This window comes from Alligator mississippiensis, chromosome 7, assembly GCF_030867095.1.
Source record: "Alligator mississippiensis isolate rAllMis1 chromosome 7, rAllMis1, whole genome shotgun sequence".
NCBI classification, from domain to species: Eukaryota; Metazoa; Chordata; order Crocodylia; family Alligatoridae; genus Alligator; species Alligator mississippiensis.
Window position 1 is genome coordinate 12,787,531 of NC_081830.1, and position 20,048 is coordinate 12,807,578.

General features: G+C 42.9%; 1 protein-coding gene and 1 long non-coding RNA gene across 3 annotated transcripts in view; one reads left to right on the plus strand and one right to left on the minus strand.

Annotated features, from left to right (window-relative positions):
* Positions 1-1,916: 1,916 nt before the first annotated feature.
* The window catches only part of GFPT1 (glutamine--fructose-6-phosphate transaminase 1), a 52,095-nt gene continuing 33,963 nt past the window's right edge, over positions 1,917-20,048 (minus strand). For both annotated transcript variants that reach the window (XM_014609789.3, XM_014609787.3), the window contains 9 exons: positions 19,875-19,970; positions 19,418-19,515; positions 17,983-18,103; positions 15,312-15,469; positions 10,807-10,921; positions 9,594-9,721; positions 8,514-8,681; positions 6,617-6,778; positions 1,917-6,016 (listed from right to left, as the gene is read on the minus strand). In XM_014609789.3, the coding sequence (XP_014465275.1) occupies positions 5,972-6,016; positions 6,617-6,778; positions 8,514-8,681; positions 9,594-9,721; positions 10,807-10,921; positions 15,312-15,469; positions 17,983-18,103; positions 19,418-19,515; positions 19,875-19,970 (1,091 nt within the window). In that variant the 3' untranslated portion in view covers positions 1,917-5,971. The remainder of the gene's footprint in view (positions 6,017-6,616; positions 6,779-8,513; positions 8,682-9,593; positions 9,722-10,806; positions 10,922-15,311; positions 15,470-17,982; positions 18,104-19,417; positions 19,516-19,874; positions 19,971-20,048) is intronic.
* Positions 10,919-19,874, plus strand: LOC132251362 (uncharacterized). Its single transcript, XR_009463335.1, has 2 exons — positions 10,919-14,674; positions 15,180-19,874. It is a non-coding gene; the product is annotated as an uncharacterized LOC132251362 (long non-coding RNA).

Consider the following 20,048-nt stretch of genomic DNA (forward strand, 5'->3'; position numbering starts at 1 on the left):
ATAATTGTCCAGCACCCACTTTTGCTTTCCAGACTTGAAATCATACCGTAAGAGGGAAGAGAGATTGAATGGAAACCCCCATCGTGTGTGTGTGCGGCAGCTGGCTGGCTCCCTCCCCCCCGTGTAGCTGGGAGAGTGCCAATAGCAGTCTGGTGTACATTCTCACAGCGTGAGCAGCATTGGGTTTGTACAGGCCTGGCTCGCTGTTGCCAGCTGCTGGGCTGTTAGCTGCATTCAGTGCATTTTCTATGTAAGCAGTTACCAGAGCTAGGGGAGCTGTGTTCTGCCTCACTGAGAACTCACCAACAACGGGAACACAGGGCAGTGCGCAGCCATGTGGCTCCAGCTGGAGTTAGATCGGGGTGGGCAAAATGCGGCCCGGGGGCTGGATGCGGCCCGCCAGGCCATTCTATCTGGCCCGCGAGGCCCCTAAAAAATTTAGAAAATTTAATATTTATCTGCCCTGGGCTCCCTGTCATGCGGCCCTCTGCCCAAAATAATTGCCCACCCCTGAGTTAGATCAATGCGTGCAACTGAGTTTGCAAAAAGCCATCCAACAGAGGTGGTTGCTGATGTCAAGACCATGTCTCTCCAGTACAGGCATGAATATGTTTTTGGTGCTGCAAGAGAAACCTGCATGAACATGGAGGCTAGTGTGGAGAGTATTTGAAGATAACCTCCCCCTTCCTCTTGCCATGGCACTGAGTGCCATGGTTTTGGGTATTGTTTTGGCACAGCAGAGGCCAGATGTTTAAGGTATTTAGCCATGAAGTGAGGTTCATAAAAGTCAGTGGTTGCCTAACACCCATGGGAGGGGACAGGATGGTGCCTCAGTGCTCAGCTAACTCCTGCACTTCTGTTTGTGCCTAAGTACCCTTAAATATCTGGCTCCAGGAGCCTTTGCCTATATGGGGTGGGGTGGGGTTCCCTAGAAATCACTGCACCCATGAGGGTCTTGCAGGATCTTGGCCCACAGTCTTCCTTGCAGCTACTTCCTACTAGGTCCTGACCCACCCCTAGTGACTAGCGGGTTGTGGCCTGAGCAGATGGGTCCAGGACTTGGAATCAGAAGGACCTGGGTTCTGTTCCCAGCAGTGTTCCTGTCTTATGTAGACTGCAGCTACTTCCCATCCTGTGGCTTTTTCTCAGTCTGTCCGTCTAAGAGGTGTGTGAGGGGGTTTAGATGTTAAGTCCAGCACAAGCACCAAAGAATGCTTCAAAAGCAATTTAATATGGTGTCCCAGCAAGGCTTCCCAATCTGCATATGGGGTGGGAACTGTATGCCCTGTGTTTAACGGGTGTGCCAAGTCCTGTTAGTGGCCATAGGAGATGGTCAATTATGTTGAGGAGGAGGAGGAGGATCTGAGTCTTCTCAGTTGTAGCATGAAAGGAGGCCAACCAGTAATTGGGCTTGGGGGGCTAGAGGCAAGGTCTGCATCCAACAAGCTTTCTGAAGTCATCTGTGTGTAGCTGCATGGCTATTAGAAGTTACAGATGCTGTTATCAGCCTTATTCTGTTTCGAGGAGTGTGGATCAGCTTTGGTAAACTGAAATGGGGCTGATGTAGAATGGTCTTCTGGCTGATAAGTGGGCCTGCTGCCTGAAGGAAGCTGACTGGTGTTTGTGGGAAGTGAACAAGTTTGTTCACAAGTCTGCTGTCTATTGGCTGGGGGTCAGGACCACATGATGTTAGAGGCTTACTGTGACTGGGCTCGAGCCTGGGGAGGCAGGGCCAGCCCTGAGCTAAAAGCCAGCCTTTGAGTGACCACTGGAGGCAGATGACCACAGGGCACTTTGGGGTGGCCCACAAAATTACCCTAGCACTGGGAAGACAAGGAGGAATGCCTAAAAGGGAGAGCTTTCCTGGGTTCCCCACAAGGTAAGTTGGATTTAACTCAAGACAGCCACTCTGTTGCTTGAATGTTGGGCACTTCATTTAATTCAAATGGCGAGATAAAAAAGGAGCAAGAGACAAAACCAAATACAGGAAACAAGGTATGGCATGGTTCCCATAAACCAAGCAGACTAGCTATGTACAAGGGAAGCAATGGTAACAATCATCCTTTCTAAATTCCTTTGTTCCTGCAACAGGTGCCAACTTCCAGCAACTGTGGCTATTTCAACCAAGCCACAGCAAAGTGTTCACACCTGCTTCTGGGGCTTTATTGCATTGACAGTCTCTTTCATCTCTTGTGTCCCATGTCTGATCTGGTCAGTAGCAGACAGCTTCTAGAGGAGGGAAAAGGTTAAATAGACAGGACATGCCTTTGCTACCTGCAGCCTAGAAAACCATCCTAACAATCTATTAAGGTCAGCCTTGAGTCATCCAACAAGTGACTAGGCTGCATTAGCTCCATGACTAGTGATTGCCAGGGTAGTACAGGAATTTAGCTCTGATTTTCTCCAACTTCAAATGTGCAGCTTTACTGCTTTGTCAACTCTGCAGATTGCACCAGTGAAAGTGCAAGTCTACCAGGCCTTATGCCACATCCAGTATGGGGCTGTCGCGCACACTAATACCTGAAGACTTGTACAAGAAGTGGGAAGCCAGGAATGTACCTGGGCCTATTTTTCAATAAGGCTTTTTATTACTTGGGTGTATGCATTTGTTTTTTACATAACTTTTTCTCCTCTCCTGCATGTGGAAGCAGGCAGGAGGGATGTCTTGATTACAGATGCCTGTCCCCACAAATAAGAGGTGAGATACTAAAAGAAAACAGAACATAAACTATCTTATTAGCAAAATGGCTACTATACAAGAGAGCACAGAGGATGACTGCTAAGCACCCAGTAATAGCCTGCATTGCTATCTTGTTCAGGTGGGGCTCTACTGCAGAGATGAAGCAACTGCCTTTTTCAGTCAGTTCAGAAGGAATGAATTCAGTGGCTCAGTCAGCTAAACATTTGTGGTAGAAGGGGAGACCTACAAGCCATTAATAAATATCACAAGACACTCAATTGTTTCTGTGGAATCTCATGAAAACAAATAGTCCAGAGTAAAAAGTAACATTCATTCATCAAAAAAGCAACACACCTAGACAAAAAAACAAAAAACACTGTACGGAAAGGTAACTTCTGGACCCAGGGATGGCAATTAACAGCAGTACCAAGATGCTTAGGCATGGCAGGAAATCTTTTAAGTGCACCTATATTCCAAAGCAGTCTTGGATGTGAAGCATCCCACCTTTATAATGCATTACAACATTTAACAAGCTATTTCTTATTTGCAAGTAGCTTAAGTCATGACTAGTTTTGGCAAGCTGACTTTCGGACGCTTAGCAATGCTCACTGCCTTAAGCTGCTACCGCCGATTTGGGCATTATTCATTTCCAGCAAATGCTAGTTCTATGTCCTAAGCTTACAGGGTAATACCTTTAATAGCAACACAGAGCAGCTCGTTCATTTTAACAGCAGGTGCCAAGTGTCACACCTACACCTCTACCATACTCTCTTGGCTCTTTGGTCCTTTGCACACATTTTGTACTGGTAGCTAACTTGTTCAAAGTTGGATTTTAAGTACTTGATCTTTCCAGACAGTTTATTTGCCTAGAATTCCAATCTCATTCACTAGCCTACCTGACAGCATCAGACAATAAAGCATCCAAACTGTAAAGCAAGCCATGTCGGCTTCTATTAAGCTGATGGCAGAGATCTCAAAAATCAGAAACAATGGACATAAAACTATGCCGGAAGCCCCCTCACCTCAAAGATCTCATTCACAACAGAATCAATGCAATGGGCTTTGATCCTGCAGTTCCTTCAACCCTGGGGAAAACCCTCCCTATACCTTGGCCAGGGCCCTTTACTTCTGTTCTCACAGGGTTACAGGGTGACATTTTTATTTTACAGAGGAGGGGAGAAGGTCATGAACTGAGAAGAGCAGAAACAAGTCAAATCTTCCAGCTGGAAGAATGAAAGACCTACATTTCAATGAGCTGTGCAAATTTTAGCAAAGAATGTTTACTACTGTCTCCTTATCATTAAATTCTTGCAGACAAACAAGTCTTTCACTTTTCACATAAAGCAGAGATGGAAGCAGCAGTTAATTAGCCTTTCCTAAGCAAATATTGTAGGCATTAAACTACTATATTTACTACTGCACTTCTAAGCACATAATTTGCATTTGAAATTAATGGCTTAAATACAAGTCATTACCAAGTCTCAGCACACAGAGTCCAGTTCCATACTGGTTTTGTGAAACCTGCTTTCCCAAAGTTTTTGCTAACAGGAAAAATTACGCCATAAATAAATCCAGAATGGTTTTGTACTTAAGTCACATATATTAGATATTTAACATTGATTAGAAAGAATTGGAGCAGACACAGTTGGGAGGACTTGTCTATTGTACAAGCCAGGATTTTACAATAGCTGACAGCATGCTTGCTGAAAGAAAACCAAGTCCTTAAAAGCAGTGGACAGTCTTCCTGATCAAGTAGAAGTCTACATGTCAAAACAGTGCATGTTAGACAATTAGCCCTGCAAACTTACTACTATGGAGCCAAAGTTACCTCAACTGCTCAGCAGTAAGCTTGACTGCAGGTCTTGAAGTACTATGGGGTTTGTTTGGTTGTTTTTTTTAAAGTGTTAGCCTTGTGCATAACAATATAGCTCAAACGCACCAAATATGGTATGAATTTCACCCCTTTCCATCAGGTGACATTTACTGTCCCTGAATGACTTGCATTTCTAAAAATCAAGGTGCTGAACATTTGCCTCTAGTTTCAATTACAACTCTTAATTTAATTTAATTCAATTATGAGAGAAATCCCTCTCATAATATTTTTTGGAGTCTTGTCCACGAAATCTTCTGGCTCCCTGCCCCAGCTGTAAACTACTATCAAACACCAACATTTTAGAAACAAAGCCACACATGCCCCTGTAGCTATCTGCTACACCCCTCTCCCCCCCCAAACCGAGAAATTAAGAGTAAGCAGCTCAAATGAAACCAAGGGGCATGCATGTGTTACCTGCAACTGCTCTAATGTAGCAGTTGACACGTGCACAGTTCTGTGTGCACAGTTAGTGTCATCCCTCTGGTTGTGTACCCACCTGGCAGAGTGAAAGCAGGGATGCTCAAAGCAGGATCCTGTTCACAGAGGAAAGGTCTTGCAGGTGTTCAAACCCAGGGTTGCTTGTAATCAAACCAGTACCCAAATGCTGGGTGTTTTAGTGTTGCAATACTTGCGTTGGGGGTGAGGGGTCAAGAGTTCCTTGACAGCCTGGGGAATGTATAGTTTTGTGATTGCTGCACAACAGGCTCTCAGGGTTTCTTTTCACTTTGCTAACTATGCAAGGACTGGGTCAGATGCTGCTCTCACTTGCACTGAGGTTCAGCCTCAACTCCACATGTGCAGGTGTAAGAGTAGATTTTGGCCCGCTGTCTGAAAGGACTGTCAGAAGCTAAAGCACAGGCAAGATCCTGCTGAGGCTACTTGGAGCAAGTTTACCGACAGATTTCAGAGGAGAGAACAACCTTTCTGTGGAGTTCCCCAGTGTAAAGGAGTCAGAATCTGACCCAAGCTTTTTATAATCCCTGGCTACTCGCAAGTCATCATGATGCCAAATCTAATTTCATATACCAGGACCTGCCCTCATGGCCTGAAAGCACTACAATTACTTCATATAACGGTATCTCTTCAATGATATGAGCAAACCACACTGAATAACAAATACAGCTCAATTATCTCAAAAGTAAACTGGGGGACCCTCAACTACATGACAGGGCATTTATCAAAGAAAATAATTCAACACCCCCCTTTGTGAGGTGTCATTCAACAGAACACAGCTATGGCCATAGCACGTGGAATCTATTTGACAATCACCAAATGCAAAAGAATTATGATCATCTCCTACACAAACAACGATTTAACAAAATGAGATGCGACCTAGGGGATTCGGAAAAAACAAAGTATTTTGGTACCAAAAGAGTCTCTCGTTCCCTTCCCCATGCCCCTAACATTCAGATGAACTTTTATTCTACCGTTACAGATTTGGCCAGATTTCTTGGAAAATCAACCTGCAAAGAGATAAAACATGGAATTTGTGAACAGGAAGGTAGGCATCGACATTTTATACTTCCTAAGAGCCATTAAAAGGGAGACATCTGAAAGTGACTGGAATGTCCTGGCAAGGCTGTTTAGGTTTTCCACTTTTGCGCAACCCCCCCCCCCCCCCCCCCCCACAAAAATGCACGACGGCTTCTTGTGCTCTGGGACTCATAGGCTCAGATTAAAATATTTGTCTTCCTAGGAGCCAAAATGACAATTTATGAGACAGTGTGTGACCTTTAATAAGTCATAACCTTTGCCTCAGTCTGGCATCACTAAGTCAGCTTTTAGGAAGAAGGGCAGAACCTTTTACCAAGGCTGTATAAAGCATTATGACCAGGAAGGACTACTCAATACTACCTACAGAGGACGTTTTTGGTCTCTGATGGAGCTAAGGCATGCACTTTTCCTCTAGGGTGGGCTCCCCAGTGACCTAATCTTCATTATGTTGATGTCCCTATTAAGGCCTTATTAGAGCACAGCTTTCTGTTCAGCATAACAAAGATCTCTTCCTGTCCTCTCCACAGTAAGTACAGTATGGAAGGGGGCAGAGCTAATAGAGTACTTACATCATAGCCTCTGAGCACTGCAAGATGGAAAGCCAGGAGCTGCAGAGGGATAACACTCAGGATCCCCTGCAGACAATCCACAGAATGGGGAACTTTGATTGTCCTCTTATTATTCTTAATTGTCTCTATATCTTCCTTATCACAAATGACCACGGGCCTTCCCTGGAAGAAAGATATGCATCAGCAAGCAGAGAAACCATAATCAGGAAAGACTGACAAGGGCCAAATATTTATTTGTCCAAATCCTGCATATATTTCACGGGTGTCCTTGGTAGCCGTGTTGGTCCGAGACAAAAAGACATACAAAAAACTAGAACTCTTGGTTCCAAAACAATACCTTTTATTCCAGTTGGTCTAATAAAAGGTATCATTTTGGAACCAAGAGTTCTGCTTGTTTGTATAGCAAATATTTCACTTAATTTCTAAACAACACAGCAGTCACTTAGAGTACTGTGACCCTAAGATACTGTGTTGAAGGCTTAAGCCTAAACCATGGGTCTGTTACTCTTGCCTTTTTACCAGTGAATTTCCTTACAGGACTCTGAACAACATTCAAGTATTAAAATGTTTCAGTCGGCAACAGCACGTCACTTCTCAAAGCCCTGATGGAAGTGGATAGTTTTCATATGACATAAGTTGAGAAATGTCTAAAATGTTAAACTATCTTATACTACTCATGCTATTCTGGCTGAACTAACTGAAGTCAGAAAAACATCAGTTTTAAATTTATATTTTTATGCTGTAGCTCAAGGGTGGGCAATTATTTCGGGTGGAGGGCCGCTTACCCAGTTCTGGCAGGCTGTCGAAGGTTGCACGAGTAGCCCCTCCCCTTAACAGATGCCCCACCCCCTGGTCACTATCTTGGGACCAATGTCCCAGGGCCAGCACTGGTGGGGCCCAAAGCAGGGCGCAGGCTGGCAGGGGTCTGTGGGGCTGGGCTGGGCTGCACCAGCAGGGAGTGGGGAGCTGGCCCAGCTCCAGAGCCCCTGCCGGCTGGGACCCTGTGCTCCTGCCACCCTGCTCTTGGACCTGCCGGCACTGGCCCCGGGGCACCAGTGTGGGCCCCGTGCTCCCACTGGCTCCCCACCCACTCACACCCAGTGCCCCCCAGCCGTGTCATACAGGCGGGGGGCAGCGCACAGCCCCGACTCCCTGTTTTCCAGCAAGGTAGAAGCTGGTGCTGAGTATAGGGAAAAGCGGCCCCTCGCTTACCCCATGGCCAGCGCTCGCAGCCCACACGGGGCTGTGTGGAACAGGCACAGGCAGTCCTGGGTGGGCTGTGAATGGCTGCAGCATGGGGCACCGGCCACATGGCAAGCAAGGAACATTTTTGATGGGAACCAAGGGCAGAAAAATATTAACTTTCTACATTTAAAAAAATTTTTTTTAGGAGCTCCACGGGCCAGATAGAATGGCCTCGCGGGCCTTATTCTGCCCACCCCTGCTCTAGCTAGAGAAAAAGTCTCTATAAAATATAAACGTGTGTGTAAGCTCTGGGCTTCACCAGCTATTGAATTAAATATTTACAACAGCTTTTGTTCACAGCAGTTGATGCATAATTTTGTCTGGGACTCCTTAAAATTGTGATTAACAGCATCATCTTTAATGTAAGATGAACAAAAGGTGGTTTAAAAGCCCACCGAGTTTACTTTGCTAAATGGACAGTGTCCATCTAACAGCGGTTCAGTGGCCTCAAAGTTCACCTGAGCTGAATATGAAAGAAAAGGTTTGAAAGACTCATTGAAATCACTACCCTCATCTGCACTACAGCACTGCCCACAATGCCACTGGCCCATCCCACACGTCTTAGCATTTCCTAATACTTTACCAGTGAAGGAATCTATTTTAACTTCCAGACTCTGAGGATGGATACAAAGAAAATGTGGCTCTAACTTACCTGCCGTGCAATAACCTGCTGGAGAGCATTCTGGCACTTGGCATATGTATGGTCCCGCATGATAATCATGATAACTGGCATCAATTTGTCCACCAGTGCCAAGGGACCATGCTTCAGCTCACCAGCCAATATCCCTTCTGAATGCATGTAGGTGATTTCCTTAATTTTCTGCACAGGAAAAATATTGATAGAGTTACTTCCCCTGCAGTGATGATGTTTTTTTGCCACCAGGGTGGATCAGCTATTTAAATCACTCTTCCTTAGAATGAGCAAGGATCTGAAGAAGGCCCTTACCTTTTCAATTCCCTCTCAAATTTGCTGTTGGCACAAGTCAACATGTGGAGGTGGGAAGCCTGGATGAAGTTTAAAGCTGTGGTCCTAGCTCAAGAAACAGGCCACCAATACGCTTGGGTCTCTACCCCCAGATCTACCCACAACTCTCCGGTTTGGGGTAACGCATAGCATGTCTGCACAGATCCAAATGTAAGATGAGTATGTACCAGAAACATGCTTGTGGAACAACTAGAAACTGCTCCAGCCTATGGAGGGCTTTGCTCTTTTTATTATTTTAACTCCAGAAGTCTAATCAAAGTTAATATGCAAGCAACAGGTGTACGTTTAAAATGGTTACAGTACACATCTATTAAGACAGTGGGTTACATGGTTTGCAAAGTGCCCTACTTAGAGTTCATCTTAAATACTATGTACAGAAAACAAAACAGACATTTCACCTACATATCAGCTACTCCAGAGCTGTTTTGGGGAACGTCACATCTGGTAGTTGTTTTTTTTAAAGAAAAAGTTTACAAGCTGAGGAAATTCAGGACACCTCAGAGCCAAGCTCAGTGCTGGAGGGTTTGAGTTTACCATCCAACCTCACCAGTCACGAATGGTGCGTGCCCCCAGTGGCTGGGGTGAGGCACGGCTGCACTGGGGGTGGCAGCCGTAAGCTGGAAGCTCCTACAGGTGCCGCTGGCAAGGTCAGCAGCAAAAGGTGGGAGGGAGGAGGGGGGGGGTGCACCCCCTACACATCACCCCTGCTACCAGTCAAGCCCAGTTTCAAATAAAGAGTTTCCTTACCAAAGCCCCCTCCAGACATGTTGCATAGTGATAACCACGACCCATGATCAGAACAGACTTCTGGTGGTAAAGCTCTGTTGCCAGTTTCTGGATCTCATCATCCATGCTCAGCACTTCTTTAATCAAGTCTAAGAGGAAGAGGCAAAGAGGTAAGTCTTTATTTAATGCTTCCCCCCCAAATAGATTTGGGCTTGGTACAAACCCTCCTGTTTTCTCATTGAAGGATAACACGTTTGTCTGCGCCTGGAACCATCAACTCCCACTGCTGAGCTCAGTAAATGACCTCTGTAATCTCATGTATAAGAACCTAAGCAGCGCCATACAGGGTCAGACCAATGATGCAACAGTGGCAGAAGCGGATGCTATACAGAGAACGATCTCTAGAGGGACCTATCCTCTATTCAGTGCCACCAATCCCCAATTCTAGGTTTAGAGACAGAATCATAGAAGCACAGAAAATTAGTGTTGGGAGTGACCTCAGGAGGTCATCTAGTCCAACCCCCTGCTGAAAGCAGGGTCATTCCCAACTAGATCATCCCAGCCAGGGCTTTGATGCCAGAGGAAACATCTTCAAGCATTTTGTTCAACAGCTATTAATAGATCTCCTCCCTGAATCTGCCTATGCTGCCTGCTTCTACCACCTCCTGTGGCAATGAACTCCACAAGTTAATTGTATGTTGCATTAAAAAGTACTTTCTCTTGTTAGTTTTAATCTGCCACCTACTACTAACAGCAGGTGCTCCCTTGTTCTAGTATTCTGGTACTTGGTGAACAGTCCCTCGCTCAGCCAGTCCACCCCCTTCATGATTTTATAGCCCTCTATTATACCCCATTTCAGCCTTCTCCTGTCAACCTGAAGAGTCCTAACCATTTCAGTCTCTCCTGGTATGTCAACTGCTCCATGCCCGATCATTTTGGTTGCCAAGCCCCCTCTGCACAAAAAACACCAAGTCCAAAAAGTTCAGCCTACAATGGGCAAGTGCCACACAATCTACCCTGTCCTCTGTCCACAATTTCATCCTGGCCTTAAATCCTTAACAAAGATACTGCATCTTTTGTTCACAGGGTAAAAACGACAGGCACATTTAGAGTCAAAAGAGTCCACCCAGTCTGGCTCGTTTCAAATAATGGATCTCGTGCTGGCCCTCTGCAGACAGGAACACCCCTGCAAGAACAGAGCAAAGGGAACAGTGCTGACCAACGTGACCCATACCTGGCAGTCCTTTCAGACCTCTCATTATTTCTTTGCGCCTTTCTTGCATAGAAATCCTGTCGTCACACATCATGAGGGCAAACATCACTAAAGAAACAAACTGGCTAGTGTAGGCCTAGGAAGGAGAGAGAGGAGGAAGATAAGTGCCATCACATTCAATACCACACAACAGTACACGGACACAAGCCTTGATTCGTAATGTTGCTCCACAACTATCGGGATTACTCAGTTTTAAGCACGAGAAGCCCTCAGAGTCCAATGTTAAAAGTATGGAAGCGGATGCACCTTTATTTCTAGAGCACTTTGCATTGATACAGGTTATTCCAAAGCACGCTGCAACCTTGACAAAGTGGGCTGCGATTAATGGCTGGGATTTTCAAAGGAGCCTTAGAGATTAGGTCCATTTATATGGTCCACGTGAAAGGGAATTTAGATGAAGCCGAGTATCCAAGCTAAACCTAAACATTTGAGATTTAATAAAAAAGGGGGTGGGGGATGGTTCAAGCAGTATCTTAAGGCTGCCAAATCACCAGAGACAGTTATTTTCATACTGCCATTATTAAAGGGAGACTGTGCAACAGCTGGAGACTATCAGACTTTAGATAGCCTTGCCTGTGTTGTGGTATGAGACTGTGATGTCAGCAACAGATGTTGGAGGGAAAAATACAACTGTTTTGTGGTTTCCATGTCTAGTTTTTAATGGGCAGATTAAATGGTGGAGGAGGTACGTTTTTTTTCTTTTTTTTGCTGGAAAGGTTTGAAGTTTCCCTGTGAAGTTGCTTTTCACTCAGGCAGCGCTTAGATTTGCCTTTAAAAAGTCATGAGAGCAATTCCGTGCTGCTGCACTACCATTTTAGTTCCAATTCAACATGGAAACATAAGAATGAAAAGTGCAAGGCATCTGTGTGAATGTAGGCCCATGCCGAAGCAAGCACAACTGCATTTGAAGCCGGCCGAGGTAACGAGCACAAGTTCGGTGTTCAGAAATGCAGTAAATCAAGCGCGTGATAAACAGAGAACCGATCACCATCACCCTTATTCTGCAGCATCCGACCCCAGGAGTGCCACATGTTGGACCTGCAGAGTAATATTTTCAGTAGTATCCCCCTTCTTGTTGGCAGCCGATTCTCTCTACCTTTGTTTACTCACTAAGTTAAATAAATGTAAGAGGCAAAAACCAGCTGTATTACAATCAGTAGCCAAAATCACTGCAGATGGAAACAGGGCTGCTGCAGACAAGTGCAATGGAAAGCAAGTAGGCATATAGGCATCTCCACACTGCTCTGAATCAACAGCTACACTCTAACACTTGCAAAGCAGTTAAGTGATGGAGTAAGCATGTATTTTGATACACCCATGTAAAAAAAACCAGCACACTCAAAAGCTGCAACACAGTGAGAAAAATGCTGAAAGTCAGCATTTTAGACAAGTACTTTGGATCTGATTTTCATCCAGGTACCTTCAATGAAATAGCTGGATTGGACATTTTTCCTCATGTGGAAATTACTTGTAGAAAGCAGTGAATTAAACTGACCTCACAGTTTTTCACTATTTAAAATTGATCGCATAAAATAAAAAGCCCTGTTCATGGAAGGTGTTTAGTCCGGTTCACCCTACAATGGGGATACCAGCCAGCAAAATGCAGATTCTCACCTTTTTACCCTTCTTGGGCTGTACTATATTTGTACATGCTTTGAGTCCAACAGGACCACAGCAACTTGCATTTCTGGCTGCAGGGGAAACCAAAGCTAAAAACTGTGTACATCTGCACAAATGAACAAAGCAAATGAACTCAAATGAAGGCAAGCTTTCAACCTAAACAATTACCCTAAACAAGCATCTATAAGACTAGTGTAAAACATGGCTCTTGCTAGATTTAAATCAGAGGTGCTGTAAAAATCCTTGAAAGGAAGACTCAACACAATTACAGAAAATATCAAGTTTTTAACAAGTTGGCCTGTGACATTTTGCTAGACAGGGATTCAAACCCTGTAAAGCAAATATCAAGAAATGCATTAAAAACTACAGTCAGCCTATAGGAAAAGCACAGCTCTGTAACCTTTCTAATTGTCTGCCACTGTTTAAGGAAAACACAAATTTATGGCCAAAGTTACTGCAGAAGGTTTATGGAGAATTCAAAGAGTCCAGAAAACCTTCAGTCATGCAAACAAGGCAATCGGATATATTGCACATGCCCTTGGTAGCATACAGCTCAAGTTTGAAAGTCAACGGCATTAATACAGAACAGCAACGTGAATACTGCCTGGATTTTTTCCTTTCGACAGCCAGAATTTCCTTTTGGGTCCCTACATTCTCGAAGTGGAGTTTCATAGAAATTCAGAGCAATTCCTGGGGCTCACGGGCCAATCAGTAATTTAAGACCTCACATTTAAATTACAGCACATACAGGTAAGTCTCTGTGTGACCTACAAACTATAAAGTTGTCAAGGTAAACAGAATCCAGGAACAAACACAGCTCGCTCCAGACTTTTTGCAAGAATCATGATTTTTCCATGACCAAATTCCCCAATGAACTGTTAAACTCAAATGTGGTTTTTGGCTGAATTCATCTAACAGATTGACATCATCTCTCCCAGAACCTAACTAAATCAAAGCAGATTTCTCTGTGCAGAAGCACTCCACTTGAATGAATTGCTGCAAAGCAAATTTTATGCTATACCATGCATGTAGCCAGAGGCTGTAGCCAAGGAAATCGGACTCCATATTTAGTGGACATCTCTGCATTTTTCAAAAATATCATTTTCTGTATTCCATAAAATTACTGCTCTTCAAGTCTGCCCTTATTTTGGAATTCAGATTACCGAGCCATTAGCAGAGTTGCTTTCAACATGGGGTTACTCTCACTCATCTGAACAGTACAGAAGTCTGCTCGCCTCATCTGGCCTCAGAACTGCACCACAACTGAAGCATGCTGGAGGAAACATGTCTGCGGGCAGTTTTCATACGCTGTCCCAACACCCTGGCACCCTCCCTTGCCCCGAATCAGCCGGAACAGCAATGGCAAACTAATGACCTTGCCTTTCTCCATCTGTTGCCGAAATCCTGGCCTCTCTCTAATCTTTTGTATTCAAAATATAAATGTTTGCCTTTATTTTTTTTAAAACATCTGCAAGAATGAATGTGGAGCATGCTGGGATGAAGGAGCGTGGCACTAGGTCAGTGCTATGTCCCAAGACCAACCTCAGGGGTCGGGCAAGATGCCAAGGAGTTACACGTATACTGGAAGCATCTACAAAAGTCAAGGTATAAGCAGTGTGCATGCGTAAGGCCTGCCTAATTCCACACTGCAGAAACTACCCGTTACCTTTTAATACTTCTTAGCACTTGTGATTTGAGGCACTGAAGCCAAACACCCTTTGATTTGAACAGACAGGGAATTAAATGGAGTGAACAGATCTGGTGCCATTTGGTCCAGAACTCTAATATTTACGATATACTGCAAGACTTGCTATGGTGAGGAAAACTTGCTAGTCAGGGATTACTCTTGCTTCTCTGACCTCTTAGGAAAGCACCGAAAAGGTGCCTGGAAAGTCTTAATTATGGGGGATTTGTATAGGTTTGGCTTTGTTACTATTTTAATCGGAGACAGATTCTCCTGTTACTTATGCTGGTATAACTCCATCCAGTTGAATGACTACTCTTAATGTTAGGGTGGAGAATCCGGCCCCAGAACTGTACATGTCAAGAATTATTAAGTTTGCACATTTTAAATAAAAAATAAGATTCTGCTGGATCCTTTTCTTTTTCATACTGGTGTACTTTTTAGGTGCAGCAAAAGCCTTGGAAGAAAGCAAGAGGATTATAAACCACACAAGTAGCAACAAGGTTTCCCCACTTTGCTTTCAAGGTAGCTACATATTTCCATTCATGAATACAGTTGTACTTTTGCCATTAATCCCCAAATCCCCTGGAAGTTTATCCAGCAGCCTGACACCCTCCAACAAAATGGTCATATCATTTACCTGCAGTGCAAAACGTCTTCATTGCACAACATAGCAAAGTCATCTTCTTTAAAAGAATTCCTTTAACAAAGTTTCACTTTCTAGCAGTGACAGTGTTTCAATGCATATAACTTATAGGACCATCCATCCAAAGATGAAAATTACGTCTTTTTTGTGTTCAGCCACTTTTATTGAGAGTGAAGCAGGTTATAATAAAAGGTTTCTTCCTTACTTAAGGTTATTTATTGCATCAAAGAGGGAACCAATTCCTACAATTCTGACTTCAATATTCAAAATAATTCCTCCGAAGCCTTCTGTTTAGCTGTCTGTAGAAATGTTCAGTAGCTTCATTTGACGCATTTTTAATATATGTTCCAAAATAAGTTGTGATTTTTTTTTGTAATATTAAAGGATGCCAAGGAAGAGAGAAGCCCCATGCAATACGTTTGGTTAAAAAGAGCTTCTGCTGACATACAAGTGCAGTCAACCACAAGCAAGTTAATTTGACTACAAAAGAGCAAGGGCTATATATCTGGTACTCACCTTTGTACTGGCAACACCAATCTCTGGGCCTGCGTTGATATGGACTCCGCAGTCCGTCTCCCTGGATATGGAACTGCCGACTGTATTAGTGATTCCCACCGTTAGGGCACCCCTTTCCTTACAATACCGAAGACCCATCAAAGTATCTGCTGTCTCGCCTGCAAAGATAAATGTACAAATTTAAAACAAGTTACAGGCAATGCTGCAATGATGCATATGTGATAGCGCAGAAAGCAGGTATGCTGAAGGTAAGGTTTATAAATGGGTCTTTAAAAAAAAAAAAAAAATCATTAAAAGCCTGCATTAATCTGCACTACGGACCACTGAAAACTCAACTACTAGAAATGGGCAATGTAACCTTCTGCAAACTCACTCACTTTCAAAGACATTGGTACCCGATTTGTAGACTTAAAAATAGCTTTGGTGAAGGTAAACATTGACCCTATGCTTTTTAATGCCACTAATTTTGGCATAATGTTCAATAAGCATGGTGAATTAGGTCTGCTTTGCAAATGTGAATTAAATTAAATTAAACTAAACTACCTCTTACTGATTCACCAGGCAAAAAATATTGCTGAACATATACCCAGCTTTATTAATCCAATCTGAGTCCACTATGCAGGCATTACTACCCGATAGTTAATTGTTTGATTTAACACTTTTCCAAAGGTGTTAATATCCTACACCTTCTAAGACTGCAGTATGCATCAATTCAAAATGATCTACCGAACCACTCTTACAGTAACTCAAGTGATGGAATCTGTTCCTCAAAGAGCTCATCCATTAAATACATTGAGTAGCTTACTGAAATTCAGATCTCTAACTCAAAATTTCTGCACGTATTCATTTGGGGTATTATGTCATGTATTAATTTTGTATTTTTTTGCTGTAGCTTGTGAAGACTGCAGTATCTTAGGTTTCATTCCCTGGATATCACCCCTCCCCTAAAGAATAAAGGTGTTGTATTACCTCCTAGAATGGGGCTAGTCTCAGTGCAGGACCGTTCTAATGCCGGTCACATACCCTGGCTTGTGTGTGGCTCAAGTGTCTTGAAGCAACATTAAATTTAAAAAATGGCATCTCAGAAGCCTCAGCTGTGCCCTACATCAGAAGCAGCTTCTCAGTCAAGACATCATAGTTGAATAATTGGGGCTTCTTTTTTCAAGAAAACAGATAAGAATTAGTCTAAACACTCCATCAGCCCTTCATGACCTCCGAACCGGCCGATTCCTCAGAGCACAAAACTGCACTGATGCTCCAGTTCTGATGCAAACACAGCAAAGCCCCAGAGACAGCACTAGAAATAGAAGCAACTGAACATTTAGTATAGTGTTACTGGCATGCTTTAGTAAGTAATTCAGCTAAGGGGATATGCCTTTTTGTTCTATGCAAAGCTGACACATCATCAGGAAGCACTAAAACAGGGTTTGCCGAGTACACTCTACTTTTTTCTGTAATATCCTGGCACACAGAAATCCCTCGCTAGGATTCACCTTTCTAGAGAACATATTTTTAAAAGCAAAAGATCTGGTGGTGAGAGCTTTGTTTGAGCTCAGTATTTAGTTAAATTTCCTGGAGCTTTGAGTGGAAGGCTACTGAACTTCTCCCAAGCAACAGCAACAATAGTTCAGATACTACTTCATTGACTATTAGCAGGTTTAAAAGAAGATAGGTCCTTGGAGTGTTCTTGTGAACAAGAACCATGCTAGAATATGGAAAGCCTTGTTCTTGGAGGAAAGCAGCAGATTTAAAACTCAGGGGAAAAGGCCTAGCCAATACATCCTAGAAACTTTCCGACTACGTGACATTCCAAAGTAACAGTGTCGAGGCAAACTAATAAATTCTTAGTAATTTTCATAACCAGAAAGTAATAACTGTGATACTTGTGATGAAAATAATGCTGTTATGGTGATCAAAATTATTTACTTTCCCTGGTTTCTTTTCCCTAGACCGCAGTGAAGGGACAGAAAGAAAAAAAGCTATTTCCTTTCAAGATCTTCCTTTAATAATCAAAGCTGCATTAGCAGAAGCAATCAGCAAAATTAGATAAAAGCTTAAAAAAAATTAAAAAAAAGGGAAAGCTGTTTCCCTGTATTACAAATATTAAAACAAGCCATTCATCTGATTTCAGGGTCATGAGACTCATTAAGAACAATACTTATTCTGTAGCTTAAGCTTTTGTTTTATCTTGGGCTTCGTTCCAAGGTGGTGTTATGTTGGGAGTACAGCAATTTCTACACTCATTTAATTTCTGACCTAGTGCCTGTGTATTTCAATAAGTTCAGGATGAGGCTTGGTATATATTTATAGTTCTTCCTGAATTAGTGATAAGAAAATTTAAGAAATCTTTACTGAATTTGAGAGGCAGAGGGTGGTTTTATCTATCTCTGGTTTTATTATGCTGTGAAATAATTCTCCTTAGAGAAAGGATAGAAGCCTTTTTTGCCACATGTGAAACTTGACTAGACAAAGCATGAATGCCGTGCTGACACAAAGATGGATTAAATGAGATTTAGGAAGTGTATTTCATTTCTTGGATCGCTGCACCAATATTTCACTGATGCACATAAAAAGCAATATGAATAGCGGACAATAGTTTGACCTAATGGATTTATGTTTTTAGAGTTACAGTGATAGCAGAAGGATAGGTGAGGGGCAAGAACACTCCTACCTGACTGGCTGATGAAAAAGCAAACATCATCTCTGAAGACTGGTGTGTTTCGGTCCAAAAAGTCACTGGCAAGTTCAACCATAACAGGCAGTTCAGTCAGTTCTTCCAGCACTTGCCGAGTCTGAAAGAGAGGTCAGGAAGTTACATGTGCCACAGCACTTAAACAATAAAGACCTTAGAAAAAAGGAACCTTAAATTGTCAAGCGCTGGAAAACGTTACAGTCACAATATCACAATGGAGATTAATTAAAATATATCCTCACGCCATTCAACAGACCTGCATTCGACATACATAGGATATGAAAGGCAATATGGAAGGCTACTCTGGTCATGACCTGTCAAAGAAACCCATAAGGCCAGAACCTTACACTCAACGGGAGTAATATTAATTAAATTAATTCAATTCAATCTGGCTGGAGCATATTTACAGGAGCTGTTTGTCTGTGAGCTGGGTGAAGAGGATGTGAAGAACTTAACCACAATAAATGGTGAAAGCCTTTTTTGAATGACTGAAGCACCCAAAAGCTGCAGCCAGTATAAGGAAAACACATGAAACCCTATTTTGGCCCGAGCGACTCTCTGATGGTGATCTGCATTCCCTTGGAACATGGAAGTTGCCAGATGAGAGTCAGCTTCATTTTCTGATTCATATGAAATAGTTAATGCAGCTGTGTGTTTAAAAAAAAAGAAGAAAAGAAAAAGCACCCTGAAATGACCATAAAGCCTATCTGGAAAAAAACTTCTAAGGACTCTTTTTATGAAACAATCCCGAACTTCTGGGCTGCCAACTAACAATCCAATAAAGCTGCGATCAGAACATGCCTCAAGAGAATACGGTTACATGTTGTTTGCACATGACCACGTTCCTGCAAACATTTATGAAATTGCGTGGCATGAAACAGAATTGTCATATTATATATGGCATTTGGATGGATGTCTTTAATACTCTGTTGTCAGAGCCTGCAAAACCCAAGGGGAAAGGTCAGACTTAGCCCAGGATGACCTTTAACTTTCTGGAGATGTGTTACAGTACTATGCTGTCACATGCCTTGCCAATTTTCTCAGAAGAGATTTTCTTCCAAAGGCTAAAATTTCCATAAGCAATTAAGTCCAGCTTTCGGAAACGATGTGTGCACTCTATTAAAGGACAAAATTTTGAAGGGGTTTTGGTGCCTAAATATACAGATAGGCACATAGTGCAATTTTTGAAAGCTCCACGGCACTTAAAGAAACTTCTAAGAAGTCCCACTAAGCACAACCTGGACTCACACCCCTTTTTATTTAGATTCTTTTACCCTACACACCTTGAAACACCCGCCACTGGATAATGCACTTTCCCCTATTGCATCTGATGAGACCATAACTTGCTCAGGACAAACATCATCAGCTAATTCAGCCAAAGTTTGGAAGGAAATGAATAAAGACAGCTACTTACTGCAACTCCAGCATGATAACTCGTCCCACAAGCAATTAGGATTAAACGTCTGCACCGCTGGATCTCCTTGATGTGATCCTTCAACCCACCCAAGTTCACTGCAACAGGTTAGCATAAAAAAAAAAAAAAAAGGAAAAAAAAAAGAAATTAAAAAAATGTTGACGTAGCAAAAGACAAACATAGCATGTGACTTTTCAGGGTCCTCAATGTTTCCTGGGTTCTCCAAGTAAAGAGAACCTTTTCTCTGCTAGAAAACCACATGACCAAGCCCATCATAAATAATAACCTGAGTCCCTGAGTCAGCAGAGACTACCCCTCTCCTGTCACTGCTGTGGAAGGCCCATTCCAAGTAACGGCATTTCCTTTTACACACACAGCTTATTTATCTGGCTCCTACCCCAACAAGGCTCATTTGGAGAGCGCTAGACCTAAAACTGTAACAAGTCTTCATAATTACCAGTGTAGTCATCAAAGTTGACTCTGCCCCTCATGGTGTTAACAACAGATTCTGGTTGCTCAAAAATCTCCTTCTGCATAAATGAACTGAAGTTACCTAAAATAAAGAAAGAAAGAAATAAAGGAACAGCGGAAAGAAACTACATCATACCAGAACTGCAATGAATAGAGGAGC